Source organism: Pteropus vampyrus, unplaced genomic scaffold (genome assembly GCF_000151845.1).
Source record: "Pteropus vampyrus isolate Shadow unplaced genomic scaffold, Pvam_2.0 Scaffold44, whole genome shotgun sequence".
Classification (NCBI taxonomy): Eukaryota; Metazoa; Chordata; class Mammalia; order Chiroptera; family Pteropodidae; genus Pteropus; species Pteropus vampyrus.
This window is the reverse complement of record NW_011888825.1, coordinates 1,887,763-1,902,112: the sequence shown is the minus strand read 5'-3', so window position 1 is coordinate 1,902,112 and position 14,350 is coordinate 1,887,763. Positions and strand designations below refer to the sequence as shown.

Here is a 14,350-nt window from a genome sequence, read left to right as displayed (position 1 = left end):
CCTTTTACTACTATGTACTTTACTTGTTTATTGTCTTTTCCCTCCTCCTAGAATATAAGCTCTGTGGGGGCAGGGATTTCTTCTTTTTTGTTTACTTTGTTCACTGACGTCCCAACCACCCAGAATAGTCCCTGGTACATATTCTTGGTATAGATTTGTTTGAATAAAGACACTGATGTTCATTTCTACAATGCATATGCAACTACCCCTGGCTTCTTTAGAGCTACCAGAGGCCATATGGAGCATGTGTAGGGGGAATCTGGCTTTTGTTGAAGCTAAGTTCAAGTTCTGCCTCTGCTCCTCCGTGAAGTGTCATTCCTGACCTTGCCATCCCAACAAGATCACTCCCTTCTCTGATCTTTATAAAATCCATGATATATTTATATATTTTACTTTATCTGGACCATGAGGTGTTTATATATAATAGAGACTTTTTACTTTATCTTCAAACCTGACTGTAAGTTCTGGGAAAGCAAAAACTAAATCTTATTTTATTTTTAAATAGCATCTAGCACTTTGGTTTGGGTGGAGGAGGTACTCAATAAGAACTTATTAATGACAATGTATAAAGTTTTATTTTATTTTAATTAGATAGGTCATGAAAAGTACATAGCATAGTATCTGATAAATAGAAATAGTGAATGTTTGCTATTTCTAACAAAGTGCCTAGAATATAATAGGTACACATTGCATAATAGATTTCATTGAATAAACCAATTGTGAAAGTTTGAAATTTGAGATTATTTGTTAGATAAGTTTAAAACAGCATATTTCCTCTGTCATGGCTCAATGTATTAGCTAAATAAAAATTTATATATTTATTAGAAGAGCAGTATTCCTCTGAGTAATAGTGGACTACTTTGGTTTTATTCAACATAAGCCACTGTCTTTTCATTGGCAAAGAAATTCCATCTATTGTGATTCCAACTACTCATTTTAATAGCAAGATGAGATTGCTTAACAAAATATCACTTTGCCAATATCATCTAAGTTGCTGGCTTTGAGAAAACCTCCCTCTGGTGGGTCTCTCTCCACAGAGTTGAGAACTTACTTTATGGGTTTGTAGCTGGGGCTTTTACAGAAGATCAGCAATCCAGCACCAGAGCCCACCAACAAACCCACCATCTTCAGGCACTTGATAGCTGACACTCCCTAGGAGAAAAAGCATTAAGAAAAGGGCCTATTAGTTTCATCATTAAGAATCAATGCAGATTTCTGGTCAAAATGGTAGAGTAGGTAAATGCTGTGCTTGCCTCCTTCCACAATCACATCAAAATTACAACTAAACTACAGAACAACTATCATTAAAAGTTGCTTGAAGTCTAGATAAAAAGAAGTCCTACAGCTAAGGACATAGAGAAGAAGCCACCTCGAGACTGGTAGGAGGGTGCATAGAGACATAAAACAAGCTGGTGCCACATTTGTGTGTGGCCTTTAAAAATTGGGAGGAATATCTTGGCTGTGGAGGTCCCCCTGGAGAAGTGAGAGGTCCTGGCCCCAAACCAGTCTCCCAAGCCTAGGGTTCCAGTGCTACAAGAGAAGTCCCCACAATTTCTGGCTGTGAAAACCAATGGAGATTGTGGCTGAGTGACATGAAGAGGGGCTAGAGTGCAAGGTGCTCCTCTTAAAGGCCTTGTGCATGGACTTCCTTGCTGACGGACTCACTCGCTCTGAGCTCCAGCACTGGAGCAGCAGCTTGAAAGGCACCAGGAATATACAGGGAGGAACTGAATTGTCAGGGCAAGGATAGGAGGAGCAGCTTTCTCCCAGACAGGAGTGCTGGCAGAATCCATTGTTTCTTTGTTGAGCTCTCCCCTCACCTTCCCCTCAAAGTGCTAACGCAGGCTGCTCCCCTATCTGAGTCTCCATCAACCTGACAAATACTGGTCACCCTACCCTGGTGATTCCCTGACATCCCGTCCCACCCAACTTGCAGGTCTACCTAAGATATTACCAGTGGCTTTTCCCATACAAACAGCCTGTCTTGACTTTCCTAAAATCTCTCAGAGGTTCACAAAACCTAAATAAGCAGCATCTGACCTACAAGAGACTCTCTTCAGATCAAAAGACACACACAGACTGAAAGTAAGGGCATGGAAAAGATGTTTCATAAATGGAAACAAACAAACAAAAAGTTGGGTAGCAATACTTAACACCAGACAAAATAGACTTTAAAACAAAGGCTATACCAAGAGACAAAGAAGGACTCAGTAATCCCACTTCTGAGTATTTATCCAAAGAAACCAAAAACTCTACTTTGAAGGGATATGTGAATCCATATGTTAATTGCAGCATTATTTACAATAACCAAGATATGGAGTCAACCCAGGTGTCCACCAATGGATGAATGGATAAAGAAGAGGTGGTACATATATACAATAGAATACTACTCAGCCGTAAAAAAAAAAAAAAGAATGAAATCTTGCCATCTGCAACAACATGGATGGACCTAGAGGGTATTGTGCTGAGTAGAGTAAGTCAGACAGAGAAAGACAAATGCCATATGATTTTACTTGCGTGTGGAATCTAAAGAACAAAATAAACAAACAAAACAAAAACAAACTAATAGAGAAAGAGATCATGTTGATGGTTGCCAGTTAGGGCAGGTGAAGGGGATGGGTAAAAAAGGAAAAGAATTGGTAGTTACAAAATAGCCATAAGGATATGAAGCATAAGGAATATAGTCAATAATATTGTAATAACTATGCACGGTGTCAGATGGGAACTAGATTTATTGAGGTGATGACTTCATAAGTTATATAAATATGTAATCACTATGTTGTATACCTGAAACTAATATAATATTATATGTCAACTATAATTGAAAAATAAAAAATTACTTAAAAAAATAATTAATGCATGATCTGACACAAGGGGCATGGCCAGGGACATGTCCCTGTTGCCACACATTGCTTGCATGAGGCCCTTGAAGGTGTTGCCTATGATGCATTCCGAGCATGGTCAAAAGGGCTCAGTGCCAATAATGGGCTCCTGTGCTGAAAGAAGCCCTCTTGGTCCTGAAAGGAGCCAACATGCTTCACCAGACTTATCCCCTTTAAAAACACCGGTCCATTTTGGACATATTAAAAATTAACACTTTAGATCCATTCAAATAAAGCCAGAGCAGAGGCATAAGCATGGCCACAGCAACATTAGTTCCTCAGCGGCCACCGTTTTCACTTAATTCTTATGATGCAGAGAGACTGTATTCGATATCCAAAGAAAGCACAGACAGCTCCTTATTGTTTGGTGACTACATTTTCTGAACTAAAGCATACATCTTACCAATAATAGGAAATATTTAAATTCAAAGCCACCTTTAAAGTTTAGGGATGTATGATGGCCATTTTATAGCACCCACTATGAAGTTCTAATTTTAAAATGTGCATGACCAATACCTCATTTAAAAATTCTAATAATAATATAGCAAATTATTTTATGGGCTTATGTCTTAATGGAGTTTGACTATAATAGAACAAATATGTCCTTTCAAGTTATATTACATTGAATTTTTGCCTATTTTGGTTCAAAAGGAATTTCATAATATTTGAGAAGAAAAACTAAGAGTCAAGAACATGAAGGCCAGAATTGTATGCTCGCCTCTCTTGTACTCCACCCCCAACTCCATACATGCCTCAGAAGAACAACAGGGTGAACGCCTGGCCCATGAGGAGATAGCCCTCATAAATATTTTTAGCATTTGTTCGTGGACTTAGGGAAGCAAGAGATGAAGAGTTCAACAGAGCCTCAAAGTTACATAGATGTAATTTCTAAATACACTTTTTTGAAACTATGATATTCTTCACGTGCCCAGGTTCTGGAGCTAATCTGCCTGGTTTCATATCTCAGCTCTACCACTTGCTAGCCATGAGATCTTAAATGGTATGCTCCTCAGTTTCCTCACATGTAAAGCAGGGATAAAAGGGGGTACTTATCTCATCAGGATCAAATGAGATAATGCAAAGAAATTGCTTTACGTCATGTCTGACACATAAACATTTATTGAGAATGTATTAGTTTAATGTTATTTTTATGATCATCATCTTCTCCTTCATTTTAGTGTTGTATGCCTAATAGGTCCATTTGAAATCATTTCGATCTTTACCTTTCTAACTGCAGAGCAAATGTTTAACAGTTTCAAAATGGGTATTGAGATCATTTGATATTTCAAACAAATGTCTTCAATACTTCCTATTGCTTCATATCATAAGAATGATTTCCCTTCCATTTGTATAAAAGGCATCTTTGAATCATTGCTTTGTGGAATTTACCATCAGATCTGAATGGTTAGGAATTAAAGCATCCCTAGTGCTACTACGGGTAGCACTTAAGTGCCAAAGGTTTGAGGAACACTAAGATAGACAGCACCTTTTCTGAAGAGGCACTTAGATTGCAAGTGCTAGGAGGCAAAAATATCCAGATGGGTAGTTTTTATGATGTGTTTTATAGCGTCCTTTGGGGGTGTCTCAAGAACTGGCAGGGCTCTCAGCCTTGCCATCTTTTAACCTGATCTGCTTTGTTTTCATCTGTTTACTATATTGGAATGCCTCTCCTAAAAATAATTTGGAAAACATTTATCTCAACTACATCTTGATCTCCTGTGGGATTATTTCTAAACTCTTATTTACCATTCTTATGCATTTCCTTAAAAGCTTGAATATTAAATGATTATGTGATTAAGAAAACTCTTGACATGTTCCCAGGAACACAGTGCAATATCTCAAAGCTTCTTGTGAATATCTACTAAGTGGAAGGTATCTAAGTTCAGTTAGGACCATTTGTTCTATTATTATATATGACATAGGCAAGTGCACAAGTTTTCAAATTCAAAGTTGAGTAGAAACAACCCTTGTAACTTTCTAGAGGTACTGGAAATAGTAGCATTTACTCTGTAAAATTATCCTCTAATTGTAGGCTTTTTATTTTGGTTAAATATCAAAACCTCTCACTGAACTGTTAACCAGAATTATTAGGAATTCTGAAAATATAAACAATCAACAATTTCTAGGTCTTCTCATGACTTATGACACTGGCCAAGTGAGATTTAGTTATTAGGTTAGAAAGAAAAATTATATGTACATATAGTTGCATAGATCAAAGAGCACACTTCTCTTATATATGGTAACAGGGCTGCCCAAATGCTGGGAACAATGTGGTTTGAAGATGCAAAAAAAGCTGTAGTTCTGATTCTCTAATAGAGGACACCTAGGAATACCTTTGCCCTGAACATAAACCAGAGATCAGTTTTTAGATCAGGGGTTCCCAACCTCTGGTACTGGTCCATGGTCTTTTAGGAACCGGGCTGCACAGCAGGAGGTGAGTGGCTGGTGAGCAGGTGAAGCTTCATCTGTATTTGCAGCTGCTCTTCAGCACTAGCATCACTGCCTCAGCTCCACTTCAGATCACCAGGTATTAGATTTTCGTGGGAGCACTGGCCCAGAAAGTTTGGGGACCTCTGGTTTAGTGAACTAGTCAATGCACCTTGCAAACTTAGGTGTGGCCTTAGGTACATCACAGACTTTCTTTTCCCGCAGACTCTTTCTTAACAAAAGGCTATCTTGTCAGTGGAGGGAAGAAATCACTAGAAAACAGCAGGGCAGAATAGACTTTGATGGCCTCTACTCACCAGACTGAATTTCTCCTTCACTGGCCCACTGTCTGCCAGCAGTTTAGTCCTAGGGTTCATTTTTAGAATATCTCCACTTGTGGTGCCAAGGTAGAAAAAGCAATCATCGCTGGCCATCTGGGGAGCAGAGGGAAAAAGAAACCTGAAGACCTGGGTTTCCTCAGTGATGCCTATTAGCCCCCGGGTCAGGGACAGCATAAGCTTTCTCTGAAACCCCAGGAAGACCTACAAAGGTGCATCTGGCTCTTTCTATTCCTCAGACCTAGATGTAGGTAAGGACAGCTCAAGGACAAATTCAGAACTGGAGGAAATGTTAGGCTTCATGTAGCCTGTGCATTTCACTTGAAGTCTATTTGTGTCTGACATTAGCATGCCGCCTACCCTGCTGGCTCCAACTCTTAAGACTCCTCAAAGGGGCTCCTAGGATGAAGGTGTACTCTTCCAAAGAGAATATGTATTTGCTTTATCTCATATTTTCCAAAGTCTATATTCGTAAAATGACTTCATTAGACAAGAGAAACAAGTCAATGGAGAATAGAGTTATATGAATAAATGTATGAATTCACATTTAAAACATATGAATAATTCCTCTTAATGGAAGAGACTACATTTCAACAATGAGTCTCATAGTTAGAAACTTTATTTCCAATGGCAGAAATAGCGTTAGTGGCATAGAAATGCGCTGTGGGCTCTGAGTGCCTTCTGGTACTCAGGTTTCTGGTGTCTGATGGCAGCCCAGGTCTGGTGGTAGCTCTGCCAAGACTTACCTGGAGCCCTATCCAGGCAGCTTCTCTCCAACTTCTGAAGGGAGCTCCAGAAGTGAGGTTCTCCTCACCTGTGCCTCCCCAATCAATATCTCATATGTCAGACCTCACCTCCCTGCAGCCCATGGCACACATACACACACACACACACACACACTTTAGTCAGTATTATTAACAGGAACTTCTACTACTAATTACTTAAAGTGATAGTTACTCAAAGTGATACTTACAGTAATACACAGAACTATTCTTTTCATCTGTCCTGTTTGGCACTCAGTTGGCCGAATTTTTCTGTTTAGGAGATCCAGTTCCCATACTCGAATTGTCCCGCTATAGAAAAGAAATTCACAGTCAAATGGACATCCACTTAACAACCACTTTATCTCTTCTCTGTTTTATGTATTCTCTTGAAGAAGAAGCTGAAGAGAACTAGATATTTGTAAGGGTTTGTTATAGCCTAGTGCTCTACCTAAGATCTTCCTTTCATCCTCACAACCACCGTCGGGGCAGGTTTTATGATCCCCCACTCTCCAAATGAGAAAAATCAGAGCCTACATACAGCAAGGTCCTACATACAGCAGGGCAAGGATTCACACCTAGCTCTCTCACTTTGAAGTAAACACTCTATCCACTAGAATGATAATAGAGAAACACAAACAAACAAGGAAACAAATGAGCAAACCAGAGTTCATTAGGTGTGTTTCTTTCAAAGTACTGAATTGTGAGGAAAGTTTTTAAAGGGAAGAACTTCATTATGGAGAGTCCTGTCTTCAGGGAAGGAGAAATGAGACTAAGCAATGAAAAGTCAAACAAAATCAGCACCTAACACAAGATTTGGCATATAGGTGATACGTAATCATTGTATGTTGAATTAATCTGAATTAATAATTGTATAAAAATATCACTGTCAACATCACAAAGACTTCAGCTAATATCTTAAGACAGAAAGATTAAAAGTATATTGATCAAGTTCAGTTTTTCTTTTTTTATAAAACCCCAGAGTTATGCACATAGTAAATGTTCAGTAAATATTTTGAATGTACTTTCTAAACTAAAAAGAAAAGAATCAGATTTTCCATGGCCTTCCTGGTAGCTGTCATTTGGATGCTAAAATATTGGAACTTGCACAATATCTCATGGGGGACAATATAATGGAACACCTGAAATTGGGACCATCATGGAGAACCACGATGTATAGGTGCCATACCAGAAATCTTACTTAAGAGTGCTTTATCTCAGTTATCAGTGTTACATAAAATTAAAACAGACCTAGATTATAGAATGTCCTAAAAAAAATTGGGCTTAAATTCAAGTTTTGACTTCTGGAGAAACATTGTCCACAGGCATCAGAATGGGTCTGTGCCTGCTGCTCAAGCAGCTGCTCAAGCAGCTGAGGGGCAGAGAGACCCCCATTAAACCAAGGCTTAGTCAAAGCACTCTGCAAACCTAAAAGGAACTGAAGAGCTTCGTGGTCACCAGTGGCCTCTGAAGAAAGGGTAGGACGTGATCAGCAGTTTTAGGATCAGAATACTGTCCTAGTAAGACACTATTTGGGGGCTATACTTAACTGGTGGCTTTTATACCACCAGTTAGTTTCATTGCCTCTGAATAAATCTTTCCTCATAAGTAGCCGTGGAACAAATGCATGCTGCACATCACAAGGTAGGGACAGGAAACAGTACAGATGTAGGGGAGCACAAATGTTTTACTCTGGCTGGAAATGTAACCAATGATGAGTGCCCTTTACAGATGGGAGACCACAGATGGGCTGAAAAGGATAATTCCATTCAACATATACTTCAACCCTACGTTCACAGAGTTTTAACCTTTGAACTGATATATGACATAAAAGAGGGATGTTTTTGTACAGGTTTAATCTTCACTTCAAACTCCAGACAGGGCTCTGATTGGTGAGTCTGTAAATTAATGTCTTCTGTTAGACAGATGCTGGCCTCTGTTCAAATCTTCAGCTTGGTCCCCTTTTAGCTTGTTAAAAGCTGACCCTATCGGAAATTATCTCATATGGCTGGTAGTCAAACATTTGAAACTTCCTGGCACAGTTCATTCGCAAACTATCATTTCATGAACTTTAAATCAAGAGCGTGTGGTAAAAAATGTCAACCAGTGAGTAAATCTGTGCCATTGTGTAAATTACTCTGAAAGCATGGATTGTAGGTAACATGTTATCAGTAACAAACAGACCAGAACCTGAAATGAATTTAGCAGATAAGCAGTACATTTTCAGTAGAAAGCCCAGAATTTTCAAATAACCATATTTAAAAGTCTTTGGGTTAAAAGGAGTCTTAATGACTACAAAATCATAAAAATTATGATGTAAGGTATTTTTCCAGGACTGAAAATATGTTCCCCAAAATTGGAATGACTATGCCTTCTGTATGAACAAATAAAGTGGTTTATGAGTTCTGAAAACCTCAACTGTAAACACGTACTTTCCAGCTGTAACAAACATCTCATCGCGGCACCCTGAGAAGATCACTGTGGTAGCATTCCCAACATTGAGGCCAGCCGCAGGACTGCCACAGATGGCATCTCTCTTGGCTATGCTCCATACTACCACACTGCCAAAATGAGAGGGACAAAAAAAAGTCAGAAGAAGACAGACTTTCAAAATAAGAAATAGTTCTTTTAGTAGTTCTAGAAAGAAAAAATAAAACAACAGTTTACTTATAAAAGAACAAAGGAATTACATTGACCCCCCAGACATCTCCTCAATCACACTGAATATGAAAAGACAAATGGGTGACACTTAAAAAGTTTTGAATGAAAATGATTACGTGTCTAGAAACCAGTGAGTACACCCATCAAGTCTGATGCTAAAACAGACATTTTCAGACATTCAAGGCATAAAGTTTACTACAGATTTATCCCATGTAAAAATTTTGACAGGGAACAGGGGAAATATGCTGGCAAAAAAAAAAAAAAAATGAAAGAGCAATAAAGAGGACAACATAAGGCAGTGTTCTCAAACTTGAACGTGTATCAGAATCACTTGCAGGACTTGTTAAAACAGACTGCTAGGACCCCCTCCCAGAGCTTCTGATTCAGCAGGTCTGAAGTGGGGCCTGAGAATTTGCTTTTCTAAAAAGTCCCAGGTGATGCTGATGCTGCTGGTCTGGGGATAACACTTTGAGAGGTACTGCTTTAGGTTCCATTTCCTTCTTTCTAGGTTCAATCATACAACTTAGTCCTAAATTAAATAGTGTTAGGATAATAATATCAAAAATGCTAAGGAGAGAGTGTTATGTTAAACATCTGAATCAAAGTATTAAGGAAAAAATGCAAATGTTACAAACCTTGTTAATATTAAAACATACCTATTTATATTTCCCGAAGTTTCTACACGTAGAATGTATTGTTACAAATAGTCTAAAATCAAGGTATAACCAAGATCTCTAGGAATGGGGAGGTAGGAGGTAGTATAAGAGCCATAAATTTTTTTATCTTATAGAAAATTGATAGATACTACCTAAAGCAGAAAAATTGAGAGATATATCACTTAAAAAATTAGACTGATAACTAGATGCACCCTCCTCCCCACAAAAGACTCTTAAAACCAAGTACCTCATACCTAAGAGAAATTAAAACATATATCCATACTAAATCTTATAATGAATGTTCACAGCAGCATTATTAACAACAACCTCTGGAGAATAGAAGAACTCTTTATGGTAGAGAGGATATGAATTTTGAATCCTTCTGTGTAATAAGACAACAAACTTTATAAACCATGAAAAGATATAGCTTTCCCCCCACCACACACACACACACAAAAGTTTAAAATTTAAAACTAAATACAAAGCACTAACACAGATAAAGTTGGCCTAATACATTCCAACACATTTGTATAATGGAATATCATGTAGTCATTGCAAAGAATGAGATATACATTTATATGTACACACATAGGATGTCCTCGGTATAACATTAATTTTAAAAGCATGTTTCATTACAACCCTGATAGTGTGATAACACTGATGCAAAAAAAAAAAATTCAAAAATAAGATACAAAACATAAAAAAATCATGCACATGCAAACTGTCGAATATCTACTACAATTCCTGGCATCCCTTCTGTTCCTCTACCTCTGCATAAAAGCAAGATGGTTTGGGTAGAATGGACCCTCTCACAGGTTCAGGGTTGACTTCTGACTGTCCAAAACCAATTGGCAGAAACTGTCTTCCTCACCACCATGGCTGTCCAAGGATGGGCATATTGCATTTTCTTGTCCAGCAAGGTTTGTTTTTCTGTCTTTCTTTAGAATATTTTTCTCAACATCCCCCAATTTTCTCAAGTAAATTATACATAGCCTAAAATCAAGCCTAAAATTACAGAGAAGATGAATAGTTTTGCATATTAACCTTGGTTAAGGGGCCCTTTTTCTCCCCACAAGGCTTAGCTTTGGCATCTCTCTGGCAAGGGCTAGAGGAAGGAGTGACTAAATTGCTAAGATCCAAGAGTCTCTGGGGGCGTGAAACCTAGGCATCAGTAGTTTTAAATTTTCCTCAGGTGATTCTAGTGTGTGCTCAAGGTTGAGAATAAGTGCTTTAAGTTGAGCCAAGACCTTAATAAATGATTTCTGGGTACATTTCTTTTCAAAAACAGTCAAATGGGGATAGCCCAGGGAAGGTGTGACTACTCAACACAGAAAGGGAATAACTATTAAAGAAGGAAATCTCATAAAAATTTTGTGGACTTGCTATACATAAAGAGAAGAACTATTAATATGTAACTACACATAAATGCAAATTTCCTTTGTAATAAACTCGTGAAGCTCAAACAAGGAAGTATCCACACAAGTGCATCAAAGTATTGAATCCTACACAAACTTCAGGTGTTATTTTTCTTCTTCAGACTACATTTCTTTAACATTTACATAGGAATACCGACTGCATTAATTGTTCTTCCTAATACAATGATTTTAAATACTTTTTCCCCCAAAATTTCATTTGTATGTATTCTCTGCCTACTAAAGTTGACTGTGAGTTCCTCGAGGAAAAAGATCACGTCTCAGCAAGGCAAGTTAAAAATGCCACATCTGGAGTCACACTGCCAGGGTTTGTTTCCCAGCTCTGTTACTCACCAGCTGATGACTTTAGTTTCTTGACTGCCATATGACCCTAACAGCTCCCACCTCATGGATTTGTTGTGAGGCTTAAATGAGATAATGCAGTTAAAGAGCTCAACACATACCTGTCACATAGTAAGGACTCAAAAAAATTTATCTATTGTCTTTGATGCTGCTGCTACTGATGATGACAGTAATGATGTCATCTTTTTGGGTTTTTTTACAGTAATGGTTCTCAAATTTAACTGCACATTAAAATTATGGGGTAAACTTTTATAACTCCTAAAGCCCAGGCCAATCAAATCAGACTCTCTGAAGGAGGAGCCTGACATCAGTAATTTTCTAAAGCTCCCGGGAGAATTTCAATGCATGGCCAGGATTGAGAACCACTGTTCTATGGTATTTCTTCATAGGCTTAACTTAACTTAAATATAGACGGGGCCAACAGAGAATGTTAGAGAGGAGAGGATACTTGACACATCTAGAAATATGCCTGAAGGAAAATAATTAAATATGTTTAGTTAATTACCTTCCATCATCTGGGCCTCCTAGTGATACCAAGTACAAATCATTTGGTGAAAAGGCCACATCTTCAATTTTGCCCTTGTGAAGTGACAGCCGAGCAATCAGCTCCCTCTTCTTATAATCCCACAAAATGACATCTGCCTGAGGGCAAGAATATACTTTTAGATCATAGATAGGCTTTAAAAGAATCTACAGCTAGCTACAGCTTTTAGTGAAAAATAATCAGTAATGTCACTTTTCTAGAAATTAGATCACGTCTTAGAAACATGACAGCAATAAAATGGAAATGGTTTTAAACTGGGACTTTTGTTCCTGAGCATTGTTAGTCACCAGCTGCAACATCTGGTATAAAATCACCAGATTCCTTCACTCTCAGGTTGATAAGAATGAAAACGAGTTCAAAAAGAAGTCAAGAGGAAGAAGAGGAAAAGTGAAAACACGTGCCAGTTCATAGCTAAAGTGAAGTGGGCACTTTTTTTAGGGAGGCACCTCTAAATCAATTCACGACGAGTTACTTTCAGTTTATTCACCTTGAAGCCCATGAATGTGACTTGTCCTGAGGCAATGTAATCTCCACTCTTGGAGATGGTCACACAGGAGACATTGTTGCCATGACCGTGTAGGAAATCCTGTTTGTTAGTATTTATTGCCTGAATGAGGACTGTGCAACCCAGAGGGTAAACCAGATGCTCCTCATCAGGATGGCATTTCAGACCAGTGGGCACATGTCCTAAAAGAGAGAGATCAAAAAATATAATAATAAGGTGCAGAAGTGGCTGGCAATTTTTAAAAATCAAGTACAAAAGAGGATGCTTTTGAAATAAGCCTTAGTTCGACTAAAATAAGTGGGGGGTAATATTTAATTTTATTCCACTGACAAGAATGTCAGTCTAGTATATGACTTCTCAAATTTTAATGTGCATAAAATTCCCAGGATGTCCAGTTAAAATGCAGGTTCTGATTTTAGGTCTGGGGCGGGGCCAATATTCTGTTTCTAACAAGCTCCCAAGTGCTGCAGCAGCTGCTGCCGCTGTTCTATAAAACCTCACTTTGGATAGCTAGGCCCGAGGGCCAATTCTTGTCATTCGAAGAAACAGGAGTGCATGAAGCCCAAGAAGCCTATCCGGGTGAGTGCCTAGGCAAAGGGGGAACATGAATACTACCTTGGGCACAGTTGGGAAAAGATAAAATTTTGGATTAGTTCTAAGTCTCCACCATACATTCTGAAGGAGCCCAGGACCTCTCTCACAGGGAGACACCGTCTTCCAGATATTTGGCAAGAACCATGTCAACAATTCCAAACCATTGTTAATACATTTTAACGTGAAATAGACACAAATCTTCCTTTATTGCTCATCTTTGGTGAGGATTTTTTCAGTTATTCTTCATATTTATTCTACAATATAAACATGAAGGTCAGCTTGACTAGTTAAAAAATCAATTTTAGTGGAATGTATTAAATGTGTAGATTGAGTTAAGGAAAGAATCTTTATGATACATCATGTCCTCTTTCTAAAAACAGGATATGTTTTTTCATGAAATCTCCTTTTATGTCCCCCAGTAGCATTTCCAATTTTCTTCATAAAGATCTCACACATTTCTCCCATCCAAGTACTAACCATGCCTAACCCTGCTTAACTTCTGAGATCAGATGAGATGGGGTGCGTTCAGGGTGGTATGGCTGTAGACTCACACATTTCTTATAAAGTTTGTTCCTGGGTATTTAAAAATATTTTTTATGACTATATTCTTTCCTACCAAAAGAATCATAAATATTTATTAATATAGTCTTCTTGTTTTTTAATGAACTCATCTTTTACATTTAATTCCCTCTAGAATGTATTTTGGTGCATAATGTGATTACAGTAGCTAAATAGATTTTGTTTGCTTAGTCAAATAAATGTATTTATCGAGCAGATGATTTCTTTCATTTTGTGATTTTTCCTTTTTTATGTGGTAAGTTCTCAAAATACTAACGTTTGTGTCTGGGGGTGATCTATTACTACTAAAATGTGTATATATATATTTTCTTAATTGCAGGATCCTTATAAATAATCATATGGCTAACCATATGGAAAAAGTAAAATTAGATCCCTACTTCACATCATCTACAAACAATACATTCCAGGTATATCAAGGACCTAAATGTGAAAAACAGGACTCAATGTATACATGAGTTGTAGGAAATGACTTCTTAAACATAACACAAAAAGAGCAAATCATAAGAGGAAAGGCCAATATATGCATCCAGTTATGCTAAAATTAAAAACTTCTAATGACAAAAGACAAAGTGAAAAGAAAAACTCAAACCAGGGGAAGATATTTGCAATGTACATTATATATATTATA

General features: G+C 37.8%; 1 protein-coding gene across 1 annotated transcript in view; it reads right to left on the bottom strand.

The window, feature by feature from the left end:
* Positions 1-14,350, bottom strand: part of CFAP52 (cilia and flagella associated protein 52) — a 44,946-nt gene that overhangs the window by 22,114 nt on the left and 8,482 nt on the right. Inside the window, exons 2-7 of the mRNA XM_023529850.1 lie at positions 12,532-12,731; positions 12,006-12,142; positions 8,841-8,969; positions 6,621-6,720; positions 5,627-5,743; positions 1,052-1,152 (exon numbers count right to left, since the gene is read on the bottom strand). Coding sequence (XP_023385618.1) covers positions 1,052-1,152; positions 5,627-5,743; positions 6,621-6,720; positions 8,841-8,969; positions 12,006-12,142; positions 12,532-12,731 — 784 coding nt within the window. The remainder of the gene's footprint in view (positions 1-1,051; positions 1,153-5,626; positions 5,744-6,620; positions 6,721-8,840; positions 8,970-12,005; positions 12,143-12,531; positions 12,732-14,350) is intronic.